At 39.1% G+C, this 24,823-nt stretch overlaps 2 protein-coding genes and 1 pseudogene across 3 annotated transcripts in view; 1 reads left to right on the forward strand and 2 right to left on the reverse strand.

The window, feature by feature from the left end:
* Nucleotides 1-6,001, reverse strand: part of LOC306883571 (GPI ethanolamine phosphate transferase 2-like) — a 137,894-nt gene extending 131,893 nt beyond the window's left edge. The window contains exons 1-2 of the mRNA XM_079438934.1: nucleotides 5,648-6,001; nucleotides 4,342-4,547 (exon numbers count right to left, since the gene is read on the reverse strand). Coding sequence (XP_079295060.1) covers nucleotides 4,342-4,547; nucleotides 5,648-5,801 — 360 coding nt within the window. The 5' untranslated portion in view covers nucleotides 5,802-6,001. The remainder of the gene's footprint in view (nucleotides 1-4,341; nucleotides 4,548-5,647) is intronic.
* Nucleotides 5,803-17,878, forward strand: LOC306883214 (LRP2-binding protein-like; annotated as a pseudogene). Its single transcript has 9 exons — nucleotides 5,803-5,852; nucleotides 7,078-7,168; nucleotides 7,320-7,425; nucleotides 7,905-8,047; nucleotides 8,133-8,238; nucleotides 11,660-11,672; nucleotides 16,198-16,468; nucleotides 17,476-17,641; nucleotides 17,813-17,878. The product of its transcript is annotated as an LRP2-binding protein-like (transcript).
* Nucleotides 17,879-19,051: 1,173 nt separating this feature from the next.
* Nucleotides 19,052-24,823, reverse strand: part of LOC306882945 (sorting nexin-25-like) — a 61,788-nt gene continuing 56,016 nt past the window's right edge. The window contains exons 15-19 of the mRNA XM_079437967.1: nucleotides 23,722-23,839; nucleotides 23,300-23,366; nucleotides 23,026-23,207; nucleotides 22,101-22,201; nucleotides 19,052-19,430 (exon numbers count right to left, since the gene is read on the reverse strand). Of these exons, the coding sequence (XP_079294093.1) occupies nucleotides 19,374-19,430; nucleotides 22,101-22,201; nucleotides 23,026-23,207; nucleotides 23,300-23,366; nucleotides 23,722-23,839 (525 nt within the window). The 3' untranslated portion in view covers nucleotides 19,052-19,373. The remainder of the gene's footprint in view (nucleotides 19,431-22,100; nucleotides 22,202-23,025; nucleotides 23,208-23,299; nucleotides 23,367-23,721; nucleotides 23,840-24,823) is intronic.

The raw sequence follows: 24,823 nt of genomic DNA on the forward strand, positions 1-24,823 counted from the left end.
AAAGTTGTAGAAAGTCAACCATCACTGCAGCCCTCCACCAGTCGGGGCTTTATGGCAGAGTGGCCCGACAGAAGCCTCTTCTCAGTGCAAGACACATGAAAGCCCGCATGGAGTTTGCTAAAAAACACCTGAAGATTCTCTGGTCTGATGAGACCAAGATAGAACTTTTGGCCTTAATTCTAAGCGGTATGTGTGGAGAAAACCAGGCACTGCTCATCACCTGTCCAATACAGTCCCAACAGTGAAGCTTGGTGGTGGCAGCATCATGCTATGGGGGTGTTTTTCAGCTGCAGGGACAGGACGACTGGTTGCAATTGAGGGAAAGATGAATGTGGCCAAGTACAGGGATATCCTGGACGAAAACCTTCTCCAGAGTGCTCAGGACCTCAGACTGGGCCGAAGGGTTACCTTCCAACAAGACAATGACCCTAAGCACACAGCTAAAATAACGAAGGAGTGGCTTCACAACAACTCCGTGACTGTTCTTGAATGGCCCAGCCAGAGCCCTGACTTAAACCCAATTGAGCATCTCTGGAGAGACCTAAAAATGGCTGTCCACCAACGTTTACCATCCAACCTGACAGAACTGGAGAGGATCTGCAAGGAGGAATGGCAGAGGATCCCCAAATCCAGGTGTGAAAAACTTGTTGCATCTTTCCCAAAAAGACTCATAGCTGTATTAGATCAAAAGGGTGCTTCTACTAAATACTGAGCAAAGGGTCTGAATACTTAGGACCATGTGATATTTCAGTTTTTCTTTTTTAAGAAATCTGCAAAAATGTCAACAATTCTGTGTTTTTCTGTCAATATGAGGTGCTGAGTGTACATTAATGAGGAAAAATGAACTTAAATGATTTTAGCAAATGGCTGCAATATAACAAAGAGTGAAAAATGTAAGGGGGTCTGAATACTTTCCATACCCACTGTATATATAAATATATATTATTATTATATTTTTTTAAATAAATGTTTATTTCAGTTCAAATTTATTTTATATTTCAAGTAATGACAACATATTTAGTGCTTTTAGTTTTAGTTCTCTATATAACAACCCTGAATATAACAGGTTCATGGCATTTTTATCACAGGCTGTCTGAGGCTGTCTTTGCATTTCACCCTTTATACCTTACAATATCACAGTACTGACACGGTAACATCAAGCTGACTGAACAGAAGCAATCCAGGTAAAAGGGTTCAGAAGTACCACAAAGACCAAAAAACGGACTGATCTCTGACTACACACATCCCCTGTACCAATGAACCAGTACAAAACAAAGAAAACAACAAAAACAGAACAAGACAGTGTTACAACAAGTTGCAACCGGGACTGAAAAAGGGCTTGTTAGCGAGACAAACCTTGAGTCCCGAGTGAAATGTGCTCTGTGAAGAGATCAACCAACACATGACTCTATGAAGGAAGAAGGTGTGGCTGTAATCATCAGGCTTTCTGGAGACCACACACGCTTTCTAAATAAAGTCCCTCCTGGCACTTTCCACAAATATGGTAAAAAATGAAGTCCCATGACATCCTTAAAGTACTAAAGACACAAATCCGGTATCCTTTAGAGAAATATCTAGGGGATATGTTAACTGCTATCTAACATTATATGATTGGAACCATTATATTTGTTTATTAAGAACAGTTATTCAGATGCTTGCTTTTGTCCATTTGCCGGCCAAATTATAAGCTTATCATACCTTAAGCTGGCTCTTTCACCTTTCTCTCTAGCCTCTTTCAGTTATTTGGTTTACATATACACACATAAAGCTAATATAAAAAAAAATCTAAATTTTTTGATCATTTATAATGAACTGCACTTCTGAATTTCTGTTGAAATTATGTGTATTGCAAAAAAAAAACTATACAAATTACATAATCATGTATTACCATTAAATGTATTGTTCAACATTGTAAAATTATTATTATTATTATTATTATTATTAAGCCATATCAGAATTTGTCATATTTAACAGTATCCAACATTTGCATGCAACAGTTCTGGAATATTCCATAAAATTGTGACACTCAAGAAGTAACATTATAATATTATATTATATACATTATAATAATTATATGCATTATAATTTTTTACACAAATTGTAGTGTTGACACTATTAAATACCATTTTTGTTCATTAAAATAAAGCTGAAAAAGAATATAAATATTAGAGGAAAAACTTAAACTTAAAGCATTAGTAATGACAACTAACATTAATGAATAAGCTTAAGTTGTACTTCACATAAAATTATTATGATAAACTTTAAATAAAATTCAAATCAACTGAAAATATCAAAAAGAATACTTTATTAACAAATAATATAATAGTATATGAATAATACTAAAATACCACTGACGCTGTTACCAAAGTTATTGTAACAAAAAAACAACCATATGTTTTTAATTGATGAAAAATATAAGATTATCAAGAACTACAAACCAACAGCAACCCTGTGACTCTTTGGTGCTTGCTTTCACTCACCTATTGCAGAAATATACCCTATTCACTGAAAGTGTGTCCTGCTCTTCTGCAGTGAGCATTACACAACAGAGCCATAAGAAACAAACAGCTGTATGTGTAATGTGATACAGGGTCATGAAACCTCCTTATTTCAGAGAGGGTTGCTCCGTCTCAGTACTGAAAAGCCTAAAGAAATGGAGGTGGAAAGGTGGGATGGTAGAGAGAGTAACAACCCTCTGTAGTCCACTTTAGAGAAAGAAATGAGAAGAGCAGACAGAGCAGCACTGCCAGCAGAAAACAGGATTACATCAATTTAGACAGAAATATTCCTAAATATCTTAGCACTGGCTCTCATTTACACCATCAATATCTAAATATTATGTCTTGAACAGCATGAAATCACGCTTCTCTTTCTTCTAGACCTTCCACCAGCGGTCAAAGGCGTTAACCAGCAGAAATAAATGACTGATTGATCTCCGGACGACTGTAATTTGGGTTAGTTGGCCATGTCACACTGCTGAGAGGCCTGCAGTGATATGACAGAAGATCGTCTGATAGAGCAGGACTGCCATCTGCTGGACACTTGAGTCAGGACACAACTCATAGAATGCAGGCCATATGAGAAGCGTGCTGGAAAACTTGAGCAGGAAGGCCTGAAACTTGTTTACAGGATTTATATGCTCTTAGCAGATGCAGAACTATGGATTCCGTCTTTTTGTCATGATATGCTGTACTGATATGCCTATACAAATATCCCTGATCGACATATGGATCGACCTACAGCATGAGTTAATAAACACAATAGAAGCCATCAACAAACAGTCGAGTCCTTTCAGTCTATAGCATCCTCATCCAAATACTTCCAGTTCACTGAGAGATGTCAGTCAATAACAAACATCAGTGTTTTCTTCCTGTACAAATTCTTTCAAAAAGTCACAAAGCTGTTGTGGCTTGATAATAATAACAAAATAACAGTATTATTCAATTAAATTAAATTTTTGCATGCAATGCAGTTTTTTGTTTTTCACTTTATTTCATTTGTTGAAGATACATTATATTAATCTGTAGCATAAAAACTCATATCAAATTAAATATTTAATTAGATAATTTCTTAAAATAACTAATTATTATTACTATTAAATGTTTGTTATGGTTATTATTATTAAATATTTATCAGATTTCATTAGAATTAGTTGTTTAAATTAATATTATTACATATTTATATTATTAAATACTTATATTTAGCATGCAACACTGCTGGTTTTCACTCTATATAAAATAACGCCATTATTTGAACATAAATTGTTTAATACACATTTAATTATTTTGCAGCAGAAAATAAAATATCAATTTAAATTTTTGAAAATATTATTATTACATATTAATAATAATACTACATTTAAATATTTAATACAACTAATTTGAACAAATTTGCATGCAGCTGTTTTTTAAAATAACCATTATTTTGACATAAATAGTTGAATATACATTTAATTATTTTGCAGCATAAAAATAAACATTTCATTAACTATCAGAAAATATTATTACATATTATTAATAATAATATTTTTAAATAATTCAATTAATTTGAACAAATTGTGCATGCAAAACTGTGGTTAAGACAAATTGTTGAAAATACATTCAATTAATTTGTAGCAAATACTGTATCAATATATTTATCCAAAACAAATATCAAATTAAACATAATATAGTGTTATAGTAAGTAGTATTATTATAAATATGATTAAATATTTAAATTAATTAGAATTAGTAATATAACAGCATATGTTGACAATAAATATCTATGGCAAAAACATTCCATAGATTTATATTAACGGAAGAACCACTAGGTTAAAAAGGATTTGATTGGTGTGTAATTCACCTTAATTCTGGGCATGGTGACGGTGGGTGGTCTGGCTTTGGCGATGAAGCTGTGAGAAGAGCCTCTCTCCACCACGTGTCTAGTGTAGGGCATGAACCTCCGGCCATCAGAGCCGAACACAAAGTCCTCTCTGAGAGCATCGATCAGGACGATCACCACCCGCTTGAACAACGCCACGGGAGCCTTGCTGGAGTTAGGACCACTTCCTGCAGATAACAACACATAACAACTCATGAAATCTCTGCTGCATGCATATGTATGTTATGAATTCTAATTTCAGAATTAGAATTACAAATGTTGAAAAAAGGGGATTTAGCAGTGAGGCTGAAATTAAAAGACCCTAAACATCAGAATTAAATCCCCAGGGGGCAACTCATTCGGATTTGGACATACAGAATTAAACAGTCTGAGGCATAGGTTATATTTAGCTATTTTGCATAAAATTGGGGATACATAAAAATAAAATTACAAAAAGTATACAACGAAACATAGCCTACATATTTATATGGTTCAAAGACGAAAAGTGGTTTTCAAGCATAAAAACAATAAAAGTTTGATAAAGCATTACTTTTTTTCTTTAAATTACAATGTGTCCTGTTTCATTTTATTTTTTTCCGAGCAAAAAATAATGACTAACATACATTTTTACAATGATTTACAGAAGACACCCATCATGTCATTCAGTGCAACAACAGTACATACCAAAAAAATCTTGTCAGGCATATTTAGAACAAGAATCATTAGATGACATTAAAAGAGCCCAAATACTAATTAATTGCACATTTAAATCTTTGCCACTATTCTTCAAACCACTAGGTTTTACCCATTTGTCTGCAAGACGTTTTTAATCATTTAAAATAAATTTAATTTACTGTAATCTCCTTTTCTTTTATATATTTTAAGTACAGGTCAGAATAAGTATGTTGCTTCATTTTTACATAAATATATCTGTTAAGCTGAATAACAACGGGACATTATTCCATGCATATTTTGACATTTTACTATGTATATAAAAACACTTAAAATTAAATTTTAATATGATGCAGACAACAAAATGGGCAACACATACTGCACAAATGTACTAGAATTATACTATAAAAATATCAAATATAAAGTATATACATAAAGCTACAGAATAAGTATCTAAAAAATGTGAGTGAGTGAGTGAGTGAGTGAGTGTGAGTGTGAGTGTGTGTGTGTGTGTGTGTGTGTGTGTGTGTGTGTGTGTGTGTGTGTGTGTGTGTGTGTGTGTGTGTGTGTGTGTGTGTGAGTGAGTGAGTGAGTGAGTGAGTGAGTGAGTGTTTACCTGTCTGTGGCTCTGCAGGAAAATCAGACACTTTGCTCTTGTCTGAAAAGGATGATTTGACAGGAACAGGGAAGAATCCTCTCAGGAAAAGAGCGATTGACACGATCTCACATATGAGACACAATGAAGCAAATACTGATGAACTCAGCTTCATGATGAAGATCAATAACACTCATAAGAAACCACAAACACTGGCAGCTGTCCAGTCTGCTTTCTGATTTCTCATTGACCGCAATCAACCGTCATTTTGAACAGAAACGACACTAAATCCAAACAATTAACGAAGAATCTGCCGGATTAGTGTTTTGAAATTCTCATTTCCGTGTTGTGCAGTGAGGGTCACTACGGCAACACAGAAGGATCATTTCGCAAAACTTTTTTCAACGTTTCTCGGACTCTTATTTTGTAATCAGAGCCAAAAATATTTTTATTTACGTTTACATCGTATTTAAACGTACTATGTACAGTTCTGAAATATCTAAAATTGTATTATAATTTATACAATAAATAACTATATAAAATAAAAAGTATCTTATAAAATGAAAGTAAGAAGTTATATATAGAATGTTATTTTTCCACAAATTAGGTGACAGGGAGACACAAAAAAGGTTTTATTCTGGAAACTTGTATCATTTCATATTTATATAATTTATTGTTATATTTTTATGCAATTTCAATAACCGTGGAATGAAAAGTAAAAGTGTGCGTTCATCAGTGGTTGTAATGGTAATATTTGTTGTAATGGCGCTTTATTTATTTTTCGACATTGTCAAAAACGCGTTTTATTTGTAAGGGAATTTATATACATATATATGTGTGTGTGTGTGTGTGTGTGTGTGTGTACTGTGTGTGTGTGTGTGTGTGTGTGTGTGTGTGTGTGTGTGCACCTGGTATTTATCACGTCCTGGGGACCAAATGTCCCCACAAGGATAGTAATACCAGTAAATCTTAATCTTGTGGGGACATTTTTTGGTCCCCATGAGGAAACAAGCTTATAAATCATACAGCATAAAGTTTTTTGAAAATCTAAAAATGCAGCATGTTTCCTGTGAGGGCTAAGTTTAGGTGTAGGGTTGGTGTAGGGCAATAGCACATACAGATTGTACAGTATAAAAACCATTGCGCCTATGGGATATCCCCATAAAACATGGAAACCCAACATGTGTGTGTGTGTGTGTGTGTGTGTGTGTGTGTATAAATTTCATTGTGCATTCCAAGCAATCTCAATCAAACTGCAGTTGGGTTATTATGATTAAGTAAAAAAAAGAAAGAAAACAGCTAACTAACACAATAAAACAATAAAAACATGATAACATCATAAAAAAAATAATAATTAAAAGAACAGGATTTTTGAACATTTTAAAAAACGGAGTTTTCTGTTTTTGCAAATAAACTTCATATATTTTTATTATTATTATTATTTTAAGCAGAGACTACTGGTCGGTGGAGAAGCTTAAAGAGAAAGCAGAAAGAGGAGATTCACACGCCGCCTTCCTCCTGGGACAGTTACACTACGAGGAGGTGACTGATGCCTTAAAAGTTTCTCTCTCTCTTATTCTGTTTCAATATGCAAAGACAGAATCACGTAAGAATTTGCTTTCTGTATTACTGACAAACAGTATATTGATGCATAATAGTTTTTACATTTTAGGAATAATCTGGTGTTCTGCAGGGCCGCTACGCAGAAGCAGAGGTGACCTTTGATGGCATTAAAGATGAAGATCCTCGAGCTCTGTATCAGCTGGCTGTCATATGGCCTTGGAACCAAAGAAGACCTTGCGAGGACCATATTGCTATTATTATGATATCTCACACATATATAGTTAATAGATCATTATTAATAAAAGATAATGCAACATTTAAAAAAAAATAAGCTTTTCAGATATTACAAATTTCCAAAATGTCTGCAAAATCAGCTCAGATTTCCTTTATTATGCTATTAATATCTCAGTAACACTTTACAATAAGATCTCATTTGTTAACATTAATGCATAACCTGACTTGAACAATGAGCAATATACTTTTACAGGATTTATTAACCTGTGTTAAAGTTTAAACTTAATAAAAAAATATTCACAGTGCATTCATTAATGTTAACAAATACAATGATCTTATAATTGTATTAGTAAATGTTGAAATTAACATTTACTAAGATTAATAAATGCTGCGGAATTAATGTTCTTTGTTAATGTTAGTGTTACCAATATCTCATTGTAAAAGCAGTACTGATTTTTTTTCTTATGAAACCCTCTAGCAGAGCAAGGCAATTGAGTACATGAGAACAGTTGCATTTTGGGATTCGTCTGAAGTGGGCTGTATCAGATCCGCAGCCCTGTATAACCTGGGCCGGGCGTATCTGGAGGGTTTTGGTGTCGAGGCGTCCAGCGCTGAAGCAGAGTGGTGAGAAACAAGCACAGCAAAATATAACGTCAAGAAATCTGTGCATACAAATGTGAAGCACATCTGATGAACATTTCTGTGGCAGGCTTTGGCTCCTGGCAGCTGATGATGGAAACCTGAACGCTTATGTGAAAGCGCAGTCGTCTCTCGGCATGTTTTACTGCAGACCGGAGACTCTGGATGTCAGAAAGGTCCTGATATCACTCACTACCATCATGCATCATCAGCTGAATCACTGACCTGTAGAGCTGCTGGAATGTTGAAGAGAATTAGCATCGAGTTCCTTTGGGAAATATAAGTTTTCAGAATAGTGGTTTGTGATTTAGAAGTGAAATAAGGTCTGTGGTTGCAGTAGCATCAATGGAAGAGACTTTCATGTTTTGTTCTAACACTTGCTAACAAGCTTCTAGATAAACTAGAAACACACAAGGAGTTTGCTTGATGAAGCAAGATGAAGCGGCTTCAGAATTCACATTTGATGTATAACTGTGTATAATTTATGTTGTAAAAAAAAAAGTGAAGTTATAATGCTAACTACAGACTTTATTCCATTCATAAATCGAATAAAAATCCATAGCAAATTCCTGAGGGAACCCATAGTGAATCAGCCATCCAAGTTGGCCTATAAAATGACACTATGACTAAACTTGTACACAAACAAATGATTTATAATCAATTTAAATAATTAAAAAATATAATAAATTAAGTTAATAATACATATGTATTATAATAAATATAATATTTAGAATAAAATTATAATAAATTTAACCCATTTAAAATTAAGTGAAGAAACTTTTGCTTCCTACTTTTTTCTGTCTTGTAATGTTGATTTAACAAAAGCAACATATTGTTAGGAAAAATTCATAACACAGACCAAAATATCTGATGCTAACTAGAGCATCAGCTACATCTTTTCTCTTTCCTTTTTTATCATTTATTTTTAATAGAGCAATCCTTTAGTAAGTTTGAAAGATTTTAAATGTTTTTAAAAGAAGTTATTATTCTCTTATTCTCAACAAGGCTGCATTTATTTGACCAAACATACAGTATAAACTGTCACAAATCCAGTCTGTAGGCTTCCGTCTGCTCACCACCAGATGTCGTCTTCTCTTTACATTGACTCTCACACCACACAGACTTTTACATGTCACTCCGGACTACAGTTCCCATGATCCATTGCACTGATTGCACACACAGCTGAAGGCACTGATTACACATACACAGCTGAATCCATTCAGACATGCTTTATAAGCCTTGGACTTCCTCTTCCAGATAGCTGAGTTTAGCACTCTGCTAGTGTTAGCTGCCTTACCGAGCCATTCTGTGTTTCTGTTTAGTCTCTAGTATTGTTCTGCGTTTATCACTCACCTAGTGATAGCTGCTTTACTGAGTCTAGTTTCCAGTTCTAGTTAGTCTTGTCATTTTGTGTTGCCTTGTTTCCTGATTCCTGCCTGTGTATCTTGGATTAACCCTTGTCTTGCCGTTCGGTCACTGTTTGTACCTCGTTTGGATTATTGCTCGTTATTGGACTACCCCTCTTCTCAAGCCCTCTGGATATTGTTCGCCAATCACAGACCCACGCTTGCCCTAGGATTACTCTTTGTCTTGCCTGTGTTATACCGGTTTGCTGATGTTTTGACCCTGCCTGTATTTTCGACCACGTCTTGGAATAAAGCTTGCAAATGGATCTGCACGTCTCGTTCGTCCTGTTACAATAAACATTAATATTATGAAATACCATTTTAAATGTTTTCTCTTTTAATATTTAAAAATATATATATATTATTATATACAGTATCTCACAGAACTGAGTACACCCCTCACATTTTTGTAAATATTTTATATCTTTTCATGTGACAACACTGAAGAAATGACACTTTGCTACAATGTAAAGTAGTGAGTGTACAGCTTGTATAACAGTGTAAATTTGCTGTCCCCTCAAAATAACTCAACACACAGCCATTAATGTCTAAACTGCTGGCCACAAAAGTGAGTACACCCCTAAGTGAAAATGTCCAAATTGGGCCCAATTAGCCATTTTCTCTCCCCGGTGTCATGTGACTCGTTAGTGTAACAAGTAGAGGTCTTCACGGAGGACGCGAGACTCAGGTCTATATTTTAAATGATCAGCCAGGTCCAGGTCAGGTCCCAATCTATTACTTCGGGTCCCGGGTCATTGTGTGTAATACCCGAGTCGATTGAAGAACACTGCACAGCATGCGTGTGTTTTGTAACTTGCAGTTTATAAAATTAGGATGAGAAAAGTGTTAACGGGAAATGAGGAAAAAAACAAAACAAAAAACACGCATTACCTCAGCTGCCAGAAACAGAGCGCGGGCGGAGTTAATGTTAGTACTGCAAACTGACGGTGATCATGGATTCCTTCACGAGTGATGTGAAAAAAAAAGCTGAAACAAAAGACGCACCTGTTATTGAACACGCACACAGTAAAGTGTAACGAACTTCTAATTCTGTGCGTTTTTTTGCTAAAAAAAAAAACAAAAACAAAAAAAGTGTCTTTATTACAACCAACAAAAATTATCGTTATTGTAGTTCAAAAGGGTAAAAGTAACAGTCCAAGTTGACTCGAGATGGAAAAAAAAAAACTGCAAAGTTGCATTAGTCATCAGTCTCCATGACAGCAAGTACACTTTTGAAGCTGGAATAATGAGTGGATTAAGAAGGCTCTTTCAGACAGCAAGAGAGAGGAACAGCCTAACATGGATGGAAATTTATTGGCAAGGAGGATTGTATGCTATGAGGATTGTCTAGTTAAGACAAAAAGGTGTTTTTTTTTTTTTTTTTCGCAATACGTTTATTGACTTAATAGCAATTGCTGTGCAATATGTGCCGATCTGGACGGGTGCAGTCGGGTCTGTGTCCTCCCAGCCGGATTCGGGTCCAACTTTCGAATAATGGTCGTTTCCGCGGCGGGTCCGGGTAGTACATTTAAGGCATTTCTCGGGTCTGCATGTGTTCGGGTCCCACTTTCAAACAAAAAATATGGGTCCGTGTCGGTTCCGCGCAGCACATTTACGGGTCTCTTCGGGTTCGGGTACGAATTTTTGGACCCGTGAAGACCTCTAGTTACAAGGTCTCAGGTGTGAATAGGGAGCAGGTGTGTTAAATTTGGTGTTATCGCTCTTTCTCTCACACTGGTCACTGGAAGTTCAACATGGCACCTCATGGCAAAGAACTCTCTGAGGATTTGAAAAAAATAAATGTTGCTCTACATAAAGATGGCGTAGGCTATAAGAAGATTGCCAAGACCCTGAAACTGAGCTGCAGCACGGTGGCCAAGACCATACAGTGGTTTAACAGAACAGGTTCCACTCAGAACAGGCCTCGCCATGGTCGACCAAAGAAGTTGAGTGCACGTGCTCAGCGTCATATCCAGAGGTTGTGTTTGAGAAATAGACATATGAGTGCTGCCAGCATTGATACAGAGGTTGAAAATGTAGAGAAGCGTGTTTAGTGTTTTGCAATACAATGTGTGTAATGTTTTGCAAAAAGTGTGAGGCTGAGAATGTGCTTATTGTTGTGCATATTTGGGCTGAGGTAGTGTCCCTTGAGTATAAGGTTTCACTAACTGTGTGTTATTTTTCATTTTAGTGTGTAAGCAATCGTAAAAAACTATAACCTCTCACAGGCCAAGCCCTTCTTAGAGTTGGTATGATCAGACTTAGCGGAGGGAACACGTAAAGCAGTACGTTTGGCCATGGGTCGCTAGGGCATCCACACCTTGAGGCAGAGATAAACTATTTCCTGTGTGGGCACAAGGCAGCTTTTTGTCTCGTTTATCTTGAAACCTAAGCTCTTCAATTGAGACACAAGTATCTACGTGTCTGTCTCCGCTTGCTGCCGTGACGGAGAGCAAAGGAGGAGATCGTCAAATAAGCTGACACTCTGAGACCTGCTGTTCTCAGCGGTGGTAGAGCCGCTTCTATACATTTGCAAAACATTCTTGGGGCCAATGAGAGCAAGGAACGGTCATAAATTCGTAGGCTGTGCCCTGACAGGTAAACCTAAGGAATTTTGTGTGTGCCAGGTAGATGTCTATGTGGAAATATGCGTCTTCTAGATCGACCGAGGTGAACCAGTCTCTCTCGTGAATAAAATGGTGACAGCATTTTGAATGTGGGCATTTTGAACTTGTATTTTCTGAGGTGTCTGTTGAGGATCCGCACATCCAGAATGGGACAGAGACCTCCCCCTCTCTTGGAAATGACAAAGTACTGGGAGTAAAAGCCGTGATGGCTGTCCTCCGGCGGCACCACCCAAACTGCCCTTTTCTTTAATAAAGAGGCTATTTCTTCCTCTAAAACCTGAGATGACTCCCCTTCCGAGGCTGACATCAACACACTGTTGAACACAGGTGGTTTTAATGCAAACTGCAGACGATAACCCGGCATTATCGTTGACAGAACCCAGGGATGTACTGCGCATGAACGCCAGCTCTCCACGTCAACAGCGAGTGGACAGCTACAGCCCTCGTCCACTAATGGCACAGCCGCGCCATCTAGCGGGGGAGCTGGGGATTCCAGCTCTGAATTGAGTAATTTTGGTTTTGTGTGCGTTTTTATTTTCAAACATTGCTGTGCTCTCGGCCCACTGCCTGGATGCTCAGGGAATGTGTTTATTTTCACACAACAGATATTCTCTTGTGAACTGCACTCCACCTTTCCTGGCAACTCCATGGGTGGAGAATTTCTTTGTGGGGCACTGGGGGAACTGGTGCTAACTCCACATTTTAATTGGTCGAAAGATAACTTTGACATTTTTATGAACGGTTCCCGAGTCCAAAGCATACTCTTGGCAGGAGTGGGAGAAATTAACTACTCTTTTTGAGCGAGGATAATAACAGATACTCCAAGAGTGTTGTTGCTCATCCCTTTGTCAGAACACGAGGAGTTAGGCTATGTTCACACTTGGCATCTTTTTTGAAGCTGTCGGCGTCTGTTTTACATTATAATCCTATGGAGTAAACAGTGTTTTCAAAGAAGTCCTGAGTGCTTTTTAAAACCCCACCACCGGCGTCTTTTTCTGCAGCTCAGAGCATCTTTTCAAGTTGAAAAAAAGTTAAACTTTTCGGAAAATAACATCAAGACTCAAGCGCCTTTTTGAGAGCTCACCAATAACAAGCGAGTGGCGAGTCGTTTCCATGACAACAAAAACAAGAAGAAAAAGGAGAAAATTAGCCAGTAGACAGATCGTACAATTTCAGAGCACAAGGAGTTGTATGAAATCGTGCATCATCCAACCGAACCTCCTAGACTATCGTTGGAAGCACCATACAGTTTCCTTCCCGTATAATGTCGCGCTCCCACAAACGTCGTGAACCGACATACCCTCCCCCCGTTAACTTCAAAAGCTGATATTTCTGCAGCACACAGCGCTAGGCTACTGTTGCAGCTGTTGTTATAGCAACAAAAGATGCCCTCGGCTGCTATGTGTTACCAAAACGCTGCCAGCTTTTTATTTTACTAAAAAAAGCACTCGTCAACTTTTTCTAGTCAAAAAAGACGCAAAGTGTGAACACGCCCTTAGGTTGCCCGGCGTTTCTTCCCTCCCTGAAGGTTTGCTGGTCTGTGTCTAGCTGCTGCTGCTGCAAAGGAAGGCTTTCCCTTTGGCTGTGCTGGCTTAGGCTGTGCGTCAGACTGCTGAGGCTGAGGAGGTCTGGGGCTCCTAAAAGCCGACTGACCACTTCTCAGAGGGGCATCAAAACCAGGGCGTGCCAATGGAGAACCCTTAGGAATGGGTTTTTGGGGGAGGCAAGCTTGGAAAGCCTCCCCCTCTTTCTTCCTCAGATCACACCGCTGGCACATGTGACTGATGCGCTGAAAAGGGCACTTTGGGCTCCACTGGGGCATCCAAGAAATCAACTTTATCTCTGTCAGACAGCCCTGAGAGTCCCAGCCAGAGGGCATGCTCACCAACCACTGCCAAGCCCATGCTGCGGCCGCAGCTCTAGACTGCACCTCTGGAGGTTCTCAGGTTGAGATCTGCAATAACTCAGATCTCTTCCCAGAGGGCTGGGTTTGGTGACCCAGCATCCATTTGTCTCCCCATCTCCTCCATGAGCTCTGCTTGATAAGCAATGAGGAGAGAGGTGGCATTCAGAGCCTTCACTGCCAGAGCAGAGGAACGGTAAATCTTCTGAAAAACTGAGGCTGTTAGGCGCTCAGTACACCCTGGCAGTGAAGCTGAGGCAGAAGAAAAAGCTGCACTGCGATTAAGGTCAAGATGATATGCCACTGACAGCTCAACAGGATGGGGATTTGACATTCCTAGCTCCTCCATGTTGTGCACATCCAATCTGGGGAACCCTTTCACAGGAACCCTGTGAGAAAAGGGTTTGTCCCAGAAACGCTTCATTTCTGAATCGCACGCAGGGACAGCAGGAATGACCAGTTTAACAGCCGGGGCACGTGACAGCAGTCGCTTGCCATCATATAGGTCTCTCTCCGTACCCTGGCCCGCCTGCTGCGATGGCCAATCTATAGAAAGTTTCGCTGCCACACTCCTGCACATTTCGAGCAGGTCGAGCTCCACATGAGCGGAGGCCGGGGACCCTGCGCTTAACGCACTTGCCACCCGGGAGGGAGTCGACGGTAGAATCGCGTCGTCATCATCCTCCTCCCCGTCCTCCTCCAACAGATGGGCGATCGCTTTGTCATCGTCGTCCTCCTCCTCCCTTTCCTCTGCAAGGACCGGGAAAAGAGGAGGAAACTCGGGGGAGACTTCATCCATAAACTCGCCCCAGCTGCATGACACAGGCGGCTGTTTGGTCTCCACCATGGTCGAAGGACAAAGGGAACCCCAACCTTTATTAGTGGCCGCCACCCACACTCTTCTCTCCAGAACACTTGACAGGTGTTACGAACCCCTTTTATTAAAAGTAGCTACGTAAGGGTTTCACAACATAAAGAAGGATACGTGAAACACGAGTGCTGCGTTAACGTTTATTATACTCACAAACATAAAAACTCACGAAACACGTATCACAGATAAAGTTACATAATCAACTTCAAAATAATATGAAGGTAACGAATATTAATAAGACGAACAGCAAAGCTAACTAAAGACAAAGAAAAAGGAAAAGAAAAAGAAAAGAAAAACTTGTTTGCTGGTTCTCTCCTCTCTCCTCCCATGCGCCGCTTGAGCGTCCTTATTATAGTTAATCAGAAACGACTCCAAGTCGCAGGTGTATAATGATACACAGGTGCGGACCTAATGAACTCAGACACGGAAAAAACATAGAGTCATGACGTCATCACAAGGAGAGGAAAACACAAAACACAAACCGTAACAACAGGAAATGGGAACAATGTGAACAGCACTCGGGGTTCGCGAGTGCTGCCTGAACGTGTCTCACCCCCAGGCATGCAATACACAGGGGATGAGAATCCTTGCCTGATATCATAGCTCCAAAAGCACAAGGCATCTTTCCCCTTCGCACGTTCGCTTGCAGAACTAACACTCGCCATCAAGCCGCTAAACTCACCACAACATGTCGCTTAGAAAAGACAGACAAGAGAATTTGTCATAACACGTTAATTCGCCCGTTTGTCCCTTAACAATAACTTTCATATTTTTTAAGAAATAGCCTCATTCGGCAACGTACCTTGACAGCTTGTCTAAGAACAGTTAAGCAGCTAATCCTGGAAAGGGGTACAAAAAAATATAGCTTCCAAGAGATCTTCACGGGGAAGAGAACGAGAATAAGGTAGGGACCATCATGCAATGATATATTTTGGGGAGGCGGGACTCCCGCATCACTGTGTCATGAGGCCGGGCTGCAGGTTTTCTCTTCTCCACCAGAGGTCGCCATCTCCCTTCCTCCCGGACTCCACTCAGCTGATTATACACACTCGTCTCATTGCGCACACCTGTCACACTCATTGCACCCACAGCTGTTCCCCATCTTCACGGACTATATAGTTTTCCCTCTCCCACCACTCGGCCTGGTCGCATTATTTGCATTCTGCTTTAGTCTGTTCATGTTCTGACTTTGTGTTTCCGTGTACTGCTAGTGTTCATGTTTTGTATCTGTTTAGTGTGCCGTGTTGGCGGTTTTGTTATTTTCTTATATTAAAGCACCTCACCTGCATTTGGACCCTGACCTCGTCTTTTCGCGGCTCTCCTCTCAGCGTTCCGTGACAGAATGCGACCAGCCATTATGGGTCCAGCAGGGAGGTTGCTCAACATTCGCCAGGGAGTCCGGAGCACGGAGGAATACGCCAGGGAGTTTATTGAATTGGCTCGGCAATCGGAGACAGAGAAGACCTGTCTCATGGTCTTTTTCAGGGGTGGTCTAGCCGAGCCCTTCAAGTCCCTGGCGCCATTCTGGGATCCTGAGGAGTCGCTGGAGGCGTATATCAACCTGGTTCTGTGGATGAGCGGCTCAACCTTCAGGGTGGAGTTAGCTGCGGTGCCCGCTCACAAGGCTCCCGAGGCGGCGGTGCCCGCTCACGACCCTCCCGAGGCGGCGGTGCCTGCTCACGACCCTCCCGAGGCGGCGGTGCCCGCTCACGACCCCCTTGAGGCGGCGGTGCCCGCTCACGACCCTCCCGAGGCGGCGGTGCCCACTCACAGTTCCTCCGAGGCGGCGGTGCCCACTCACGGTTCCTCCGAGGCGCCGGTGCCTCGCTCATGATCCTCCCAAGCTCCGTGCCCTGCCGGCTCCACCCAAGCTCTGTGCCCTGCCGGCTCCACCCAAGCTCCGTGCCCTGCCGGCTCCACCCTGGCATCCTGCTCGGCCTCTGTCTCCAGGTCCTCTGCCTCTACACGGGCCTGGCCCGCCATCCCTCCCCCTGTTTCACCGTTCCACCTCCCTCCGGACTGCTGGGGTTAGTGGAACGTCTGGAAGCCGTTCCTTAGAGGTGGGGTACTGTCATGAGGCCGGGCTGCAGGTTTTCTCTTCTCCACCAGAGGTCGCCATCTCCCTTCCTCCCGGACTCCACTCAGCTGATTACACACACTCGTCTCATTGCGCACACCTGTCACACTCATTGCACCCACAGCTGTTCCCTATCTTCACGGACTATATAGTTTTCCCTCTCCCACCACTCGGCCTGGTCGCATTATTTGCATTCTGCTCTAGTCTGTTCATGTTCTGACTTTGTGTTTCCGTGTACTGCTGGTGTTCATGTTTTGTATCTGTTTAGTGTGCTGTGTTGGCGGTTTTGCTATTTTCTTATATTAAAGCACCTCACCTGCATTTGGACCCTGACCTCGTCTTTTCGCGGCTCTCCTCTCAGCGTTCCGTGACACACTGTCGTGATCGGTCTGTCAACTGACAGACGTAGTCTAATTGATGCTTCCAGGATTGGTCATGCCCGAGGCGATTCCCATAGTGAGATACCGAATAAATGTTTGAAAGAGAACACCGTTTTCTGTGGTAAAAACAGGTTTGTTTTGACTCTCAGAGTGAGCAGATATGAGGACATCAGTGCCATAGCGTGGCACACGGACTGTCTGGAGGAGTACATCAGGAAGGGCATCGCTATAGCCATATTTTACTACGCACGCTGCCTACAGCTGGGCCGAGGCATCCTGAAGAACAGAGACAGAGCAAAGAGATACTTCACACAGGTACTGTTGACCAACTTACCATTATAATGCCAGTTCTGACGTGGACCTGTAAAATGCACTGCTACTGAAAAACAAGGTGGGAAATGTTAGGGACTTGCATAATAGAAGCTGTGGGGGACATTCGATGGTCCAGTGGTACCTACGTTTGAGTTCTTGTTTTTCCTCCATCAGGCTGCCAGGATTGATCCAGAGATCTGTAAGGAGCTACAAATGGACGTGGTGCACGGCAGGATATAAATCACTCATTTAATCTCATCACTGAAATTGATATATATCTGACTCCATTTTTTTTTTTTTGCTTTTTTGGGATGCTGATGAATTAAAATGTTTAGTATTATTTCAGTGCCATATAAGAACGATCCAAAGGAAAATCTTTTAAAAATCGAGTTGAAAATGCACGTCAACTTCTAAGAAATGTAATCTTTATATTCCAAGAGAATCTTTTGAGAAATTTTGCAAACATCTTAAATATACGAGAGTATACATAAAAAAACAAACAAAAAATTCAAACATGTTTTATTTAACAATCCACATTTTAATAAACATTTTTTCTCTGTACGTCATAACTACTGTATATGACTACTTTTTTGGATTTTTAAAAATATTTACAGGTATAATTACACATACTAAATATTTGTGAACAATGAATGAATAAATGCGTAAATTTAGTTAGTGAAACTGTAAAAAAGTTTCATAAAAATTTTATAAAAAGTTCAAGATATGAAATACTTCATATTTTTGTCTTTGAAATATTTGCAAATATAATTACACAAACTAGATCATTTTTAAGTATAACTCAATAAATAAATGTTTTTTTTCTTTAAAAATGTTATATAATTACACTAACTTGGGATTTCTAACTAGAACAAATTAATTAATAAATAAATGTGATTGAAACTGTAAAGCTATATAAAAGTTTATATTAAAGATGTGAAATACATTTTTTATTTTTGTCTTTGAAATCTTTACAGACATAATTAAACCAACTAGATATTTTTGATTAATAAAGAAAGATGATATGAATTACTTTTTATGTTTTATTTGAAATTTCTACAGGTATAATTACACCTACCTGATAAAAGCAAACTGAATAAGTAAAATAAATAAATAAATATTGAAACTATGAAATTGTATTAATGTTTAAGACGTGAAATGAAAAAAACTGGAACTGTAAGAAATTGTATATAAAGACAACACATGGCAAATCTTCTTTTGCAATTTATTGCTTATAAATGCTCTAGTCTATTTTGGTAAAAATAAAATTATATAATAATAACAATAATAATAATAATAATAATAATAATAATATCACAAACAGAACCTTCACAATAACTGTACATGACATATTGCACGATTAAAAGCTTTCATAATGGTCACAATAATATGTAGGGAGTTTACAGAGGTCTGGGTTCTTCTTTTTACAGATGTGTAACACTCATTCCACTGTTATTCACATTGCACAGCAAAACCCCCTAGAAGAAAACAAAAGAGGGATAGAAAAGCAGATGATGATGACAGCTGGCAGTGGATGTGGTCTGTTCCTCCAATCTCACCAGAGAGAAACACATCAACGGATTAAAACACAAACATATTCATGACGCTTCCTAGATCCAGCACTACAGAGTCAAGTGTTTCAGAAATAAAACAACAGAAAAAAAACAAAAACCACCAAAACAGCCATCCAGCACATTAGAGAAACACATCCTGAGCCTCTGATGTGATGTGAGGATGTTCAGGCCTGTACGCTCAGCTCGGGATAGAGTTCTTTAAGCAGCATCTCCAACAAGATCTGAGGAGAACAGAGAAAGGTGCTACAGTATTTTCACTTAAATCTATGAGCCTGGAAAACTGGATAATAACAATATTAGGCCTCTATGTTAAAGCTCCTAATTTAAAAAAAAATAGAGTTAATTTTAATAGAATTTAGTTTAAAATGTAGCTTAAAAATGTGGCATATTCACAGTCAATTAGAATAAAACAGCTGGCTTCCACAAGTAAACTTCCCTATAATTTTAACAATTAAATTAACAAATTTAACATAAAAATATTTATATCTATATATTCTATTTATTTATTTTAATAGTATATACATATATATATGTTTTTTCTTTTTCAATAATAGGATATATAGATTATACTGTACATATAAAATATATTGCTAAATATTAATGTACTAATATATGTTTAAATATATTGTATGTATAATACATTTTAATGCCATATGGGATAAAAGAATTGAGGTACACTGAAGTAATTGAGGTCTTGTATTCAGTACCTTTCTGTTTTATTTCCCAATTTTCAAATACTTTAATCAAGTTTGTAGTGTTGGTTTGGTTCATGCTTAAAACCTTTTAATCACTGCTCCGGGTGTATGTTCACTACTGTGTGTACACTTGGCTGGGTTAAATGCAGAGCACAAATCTGAGTATGGATCACCATACTTGGCCACACACCACTTCCCTTTAAAATAAAATGGATGTGAAAAACACTTCCTGAAACCAAGCCTGCTTAAAAAAAAAAAAAAGCATGCAGTCACAGTTCAGCTCTATTTTTCAGCAGAAATTAAATGTTGTGTATGGAAGATGCCAGGCTACAAGATTTTTGGTTACGATTAATTTCTCTTCCCGCATGGGGATTTTATTGCATTGGTTGTTTCAGAGGCAAAGAAAGTCCCAATGCAATTCAATGAAGATTACACTTAATACCTCCAAATAACGTGCTGATGAATTAGCAACATAAACAGAGACATTTATTTGTAAAGTAAATCTAATCTTCATCTTTCCTTCAAATGAACAGCTTGAGTGACACTCCATTCAGGTACATTCCTACCACTTTCCGTGTGACAGATGGAAATCTGCCATGTCATGAGAGTATTTCAACAGTAAGCAGAAACGAGAAAGCATGAGATATACAGTGGGTACGGAAAGTATTCAGACCCCCTTAAATTTTTCACTCTGTTATATTGCAGCCATTTGCTAAAATCATTTTTTTTCCTCATTAATGTACACACAGCGCCCCATATTGACAGAAAAACAGAATTGTTGACATTTTTGCAGATTTATTAAAAAAGAAAAACTGAAATATCACATGGTCCTAAGTATTCAGACCCTTTACTGTTACACTCATATATTTAACTCAGGTGCTGTCCATTTCTTCTGATCATCCTTGAGATGGTTCTACACCTTCATTTGAGTCCAGCTGTGTTTGATTATACTGACTGGACTTAATTAGGAAAGCCACACACCTGTCTATATAACACCTTACAGCTCACAGTGCATGTCAGAGCAAATGAGAATCATGAGGTCAAAGGAACTGCCTGAAGAGCTCAGAGACAGAATTGTGGCAAGGCACAGATCTGGCCAAGGTTACAAAAAAAATTCTGCTGCACTTAAGGTTCCTAAGAGCACATTGGCCTCCATTATCCTTAAATGGAAGACGTTTGGGACGACCAGAACCCTTTTTAGAGCTGGCCGTCCGGCCAAACTGAGCTATCGGAGGAGAAGAGCCTTGGTGAGAGAGGTAAAGAAGAACCCAAAGATCACTGCGGCTGAGCTCCAGAGATGCAGTCGGTTGATGGGAGAAAGTTGTAGAAAGTCAACCATCACTGCAGCCCTCCACCAGTCGGGGCTTTATGGCAGAGTGGCCCGACGGAAGCCTCTCCTCAGTGCAAGACACAAAAAAACACCTGAAGGACTACAAGATGGTGAGAAATCAGATTCTCTGGTTTGATGAGACCAAGATAGAACTTGTTGGCCTTAATTCTAAGCGGTATGTGTGGAGAAAACCAGGCACTGCTCATCACCTGTCCAATACAGTCCCAACAGTGAAGCTTGGTGGCGGCAGCATCATGCTGTGGGGGTGTTTTTCAGCTGCAGGGACAGGACGACTGGTTGCAATCGAGGGAAAGATGAATGCGGCCAAGTACAGGGATATCCTGGACGAAAACCTTCTCCAGAGTGCTCAGGACCTCAGACTGGGCCTTCCAACAAGACAATGACCATAAGCACACAGCTAAAATAACGAAGGAGTGGCTTCACAACAACTCCGTGACTGTTCTTGAATGGTCCAGCCAGAGCCCTGACTTAAACCCAATTGAGCATCTCTGGAGAGACCTAAAAATGTCTGTCCACCAACGTTTACCATCCAACCTGACAGAACTGGAGAGGATCTGCAAGGAGGAATGGCAGAGGATCCCCAAATCCAGGTGTGAAAAACTTGTTGCATCTTTCCCAAAAAGACTCATGGCTGTATTAGATCAAAAGGGTGCTTCTACTAAATACTGAGCAAAGGGTCTGAATACTTTGGACCATAGGAAAAAAAATTAACTTAAATGATTTTAGCAAATGGCTGCAATATAACAAAGAGTGAAAAGTTTAAGGGGGTCTGAATACTTTCCGTACCCACTGTAAATAAACTGGAGCAGGGTTATTGGTCAGTCACAGAGCGCTGGGTGACTTACGTAGAGAAGATGTCTGTTGGCACTGGTCTCCTGAAGTGCATTAAAGATCCTGATGATCCCGTATCTCGCGTTCTGCTGCCCCACGAGATTCTGAAATGCATCTAAACAACAAAAAACTAAATTTTGGTCTCATTACACGGTCTCTGCTGTCCAGCTTTCCAACAAAAGATTGAATTGCTCATTAAAAAGCAGTTTTGATTGTGGTGAGTCTCTGTAGTGTGGGTCTGTGAGAGCTGGAGAGTGAAGCAGTATTATCAAGCGCTTTCAGCTCAGGTGTAATTGCTCTCGTTGGAGTGTGTTTTAAGAGTCCCGCTCTAATTAAAAAGCACAGCGATGAAGCCTTTTACATTAACAGCGTCGCACTTTAGCACAAAATAAAACCTTTTTCCAGGGTGACTGAATCGGCACAGCATTAGTTTTTGTATTATTTGGATTTAAAAAAAAAGGTTTCAACAATATTTATAAATACAAATGGTCAGCTAGGTAGTAATGATTTTCCACACCTATTGTTTCTAATCGCAATAGCTGTAAAAAAGTTAAATAAATAATAATAATAATAATAATAATGCAACAGGAATTACCGTAATTACAAGGTTCCAACTTTAAAAAAAAAAGACTTCTGTTACTAGAAACAAACAACTGAATTGGTAGAGGCTTGTTTAGATGTCGTTAGTGACTACTAAATAATTATTTTTTATTCAATGACTACGTTCATATAGCTTTCGTTAAATTAAATAAAGCCACATGCATTCATTTTAGCACTACGAGTGTAATTCTGAAAAAACCTGAATAGCAAACAGCCAGTCATCTTTGTGTGGAAATGTTCTTACACTGTATGTTTCTGAAATATAATGTGTATTTTAAAATATACTGTGTTTAACCTTCCCAGTGGGAAGGGAGAAGGGAATTTCTTATTTGCACTCACCTGGGATGTTGTCTAGAAGCTTCTGTTGTGCTCTCTCCTTGGTTTCTCTGCGTTCACTCTCCGAACGGCTTTTGTTATGAGGTGCGAGTTTCCCGTTGGGCCAAAACGTGTCCCGGAATATATTAATGTAGTAAACCAACATCTGCTCACTGAAGATCCAGTTTACAGTGTCTCTGATTTGCCTGCAGAGGACAAGAGACAAAGATCAACTCAATGAGCTCATGTAAGCAAGTTTCCATTAAAGTGTCCATTACGTCCATTTGTTAATGCTTACTTGTTTATAGTCCGTCCAAACGTGACCTGAACTAGTGCAATTAGTGTCTTCCGTACCCACTTAAACACTGCAGAGAGAAAAACACAAATCTGATTCAACCAATGCTTTTTTTTTTTTTTTAGGAAAGAAAGAAATTGATACTTTTTATTTAACAAAGGATGCATTAAATATGTATATTTTTTATACTTTGCCTGAAGTTTCAATAAACTGTTCCATTTAAAAAAAATAGATTTTTCAGACTATTATTTCATACAGTAGTGTGACTTTATAAACTAATATTTGTTGGGTGTTGCGCACTACAGCAAGAGAAACATCAATCAGTTACACTGTCCTGTGGTCAAAGATCTGTTACAGTCGGACTGCACACATTGCATCACTGCAGGTGACAGTGAGTCATCTGAGCAGTGTGTTGTTGTACTCACTGCCCCTGAGTTCAAAGATCTCTCCAATCAGCATGAAGCAGGGCTCAGCCAGCGCGTCCTTCCTCCCGTCTGTCTCATCGCCGTAGTCTGAGAGGTCACTGTCATCCTCACCTTCATCCTGACACACACAATCAGATTCATCACGTCTGATCTGACATCTGTCCCAAATCTCTGCTGCGTTTATAATCATTATTTACTGGTTTGGTGGATGGTGTGAAATCAAATGTGCCTTTAAATTTAGTCATTATTTTACTTCATATAAATTAATGCACTACAAAAAAAAAAAAAAAAAAAAAAAAAAAAACTTTGTTTTGCACCACAAATATCAAAACATTCTTATTGTAAATCAACGTACATGTATATGAGAAGCAAAATTTTGTTTCCTAAAAAATGTATTAAAATCAAGTGACATTAGACTTAGAACGAAATAAAAATACACACATGGTCAGAATTGTTGGTACCCTTGGTAGATATGGTCAAAGAAGGCTGTGAAAATTTATCTGCATTAATCCTTTTGATCTATTTTTAAAAAATTCACAAAAAATCTAACCTTTCATTAGAGAATAAGAATTTGAAATAAATGTTTTTCTCTAATACACATTGGACACAATTAACGGCACACTTTTATTCAATACGTTTTGAAACCTCCATTTGCCAGTTTAATAGCTCTAAATGTTCTCCTATAATGCCTGATAAGGTTAGCGAACACCTGACAAGAGATCAGAGACCATTCCTTCATTCAGAATCTCTCCAGACCCGTTAGATTCCCAGCTCCATGTTGGTGCTTCTTCTCTTCACTTCACCTCACTCATTTTCTACAGGGTTCAGGTCAGAGGACTGGAATGGCCATAGCAGAAGATTGGTTTTGTGCTCAGTGACCCGTTTTTGTGTTGTTTTTGAGGTTTGTGTTTGGATTATTGTACGGTTGGAAGATCCAAACATGGCCCATTATAAGATTTCTAACAGATTGTCACTTATTGATTTTTTTATCTGTTGGTATTTGATAGAATCAGTGATGTCATGTGTCTAAACAAGATGTCCAGGACCTCCAGAAGAAATATAGGCCCACAACATCACAACAATACAGCAGTATATTTCATTG

This window comes from Barbus barbus (assembly GCF_936440315.1).
Source record: "Barbus barbus genome assembly, chromosome: 17".
In the NCBI taxonomy this organism is placed as follows: domain Eukaryota; kingdom Metazoa; phylum Chordata; class Actinopteri; order Cypriniformes; family Cyprinidae; genus Barbus; species Barbus barbus.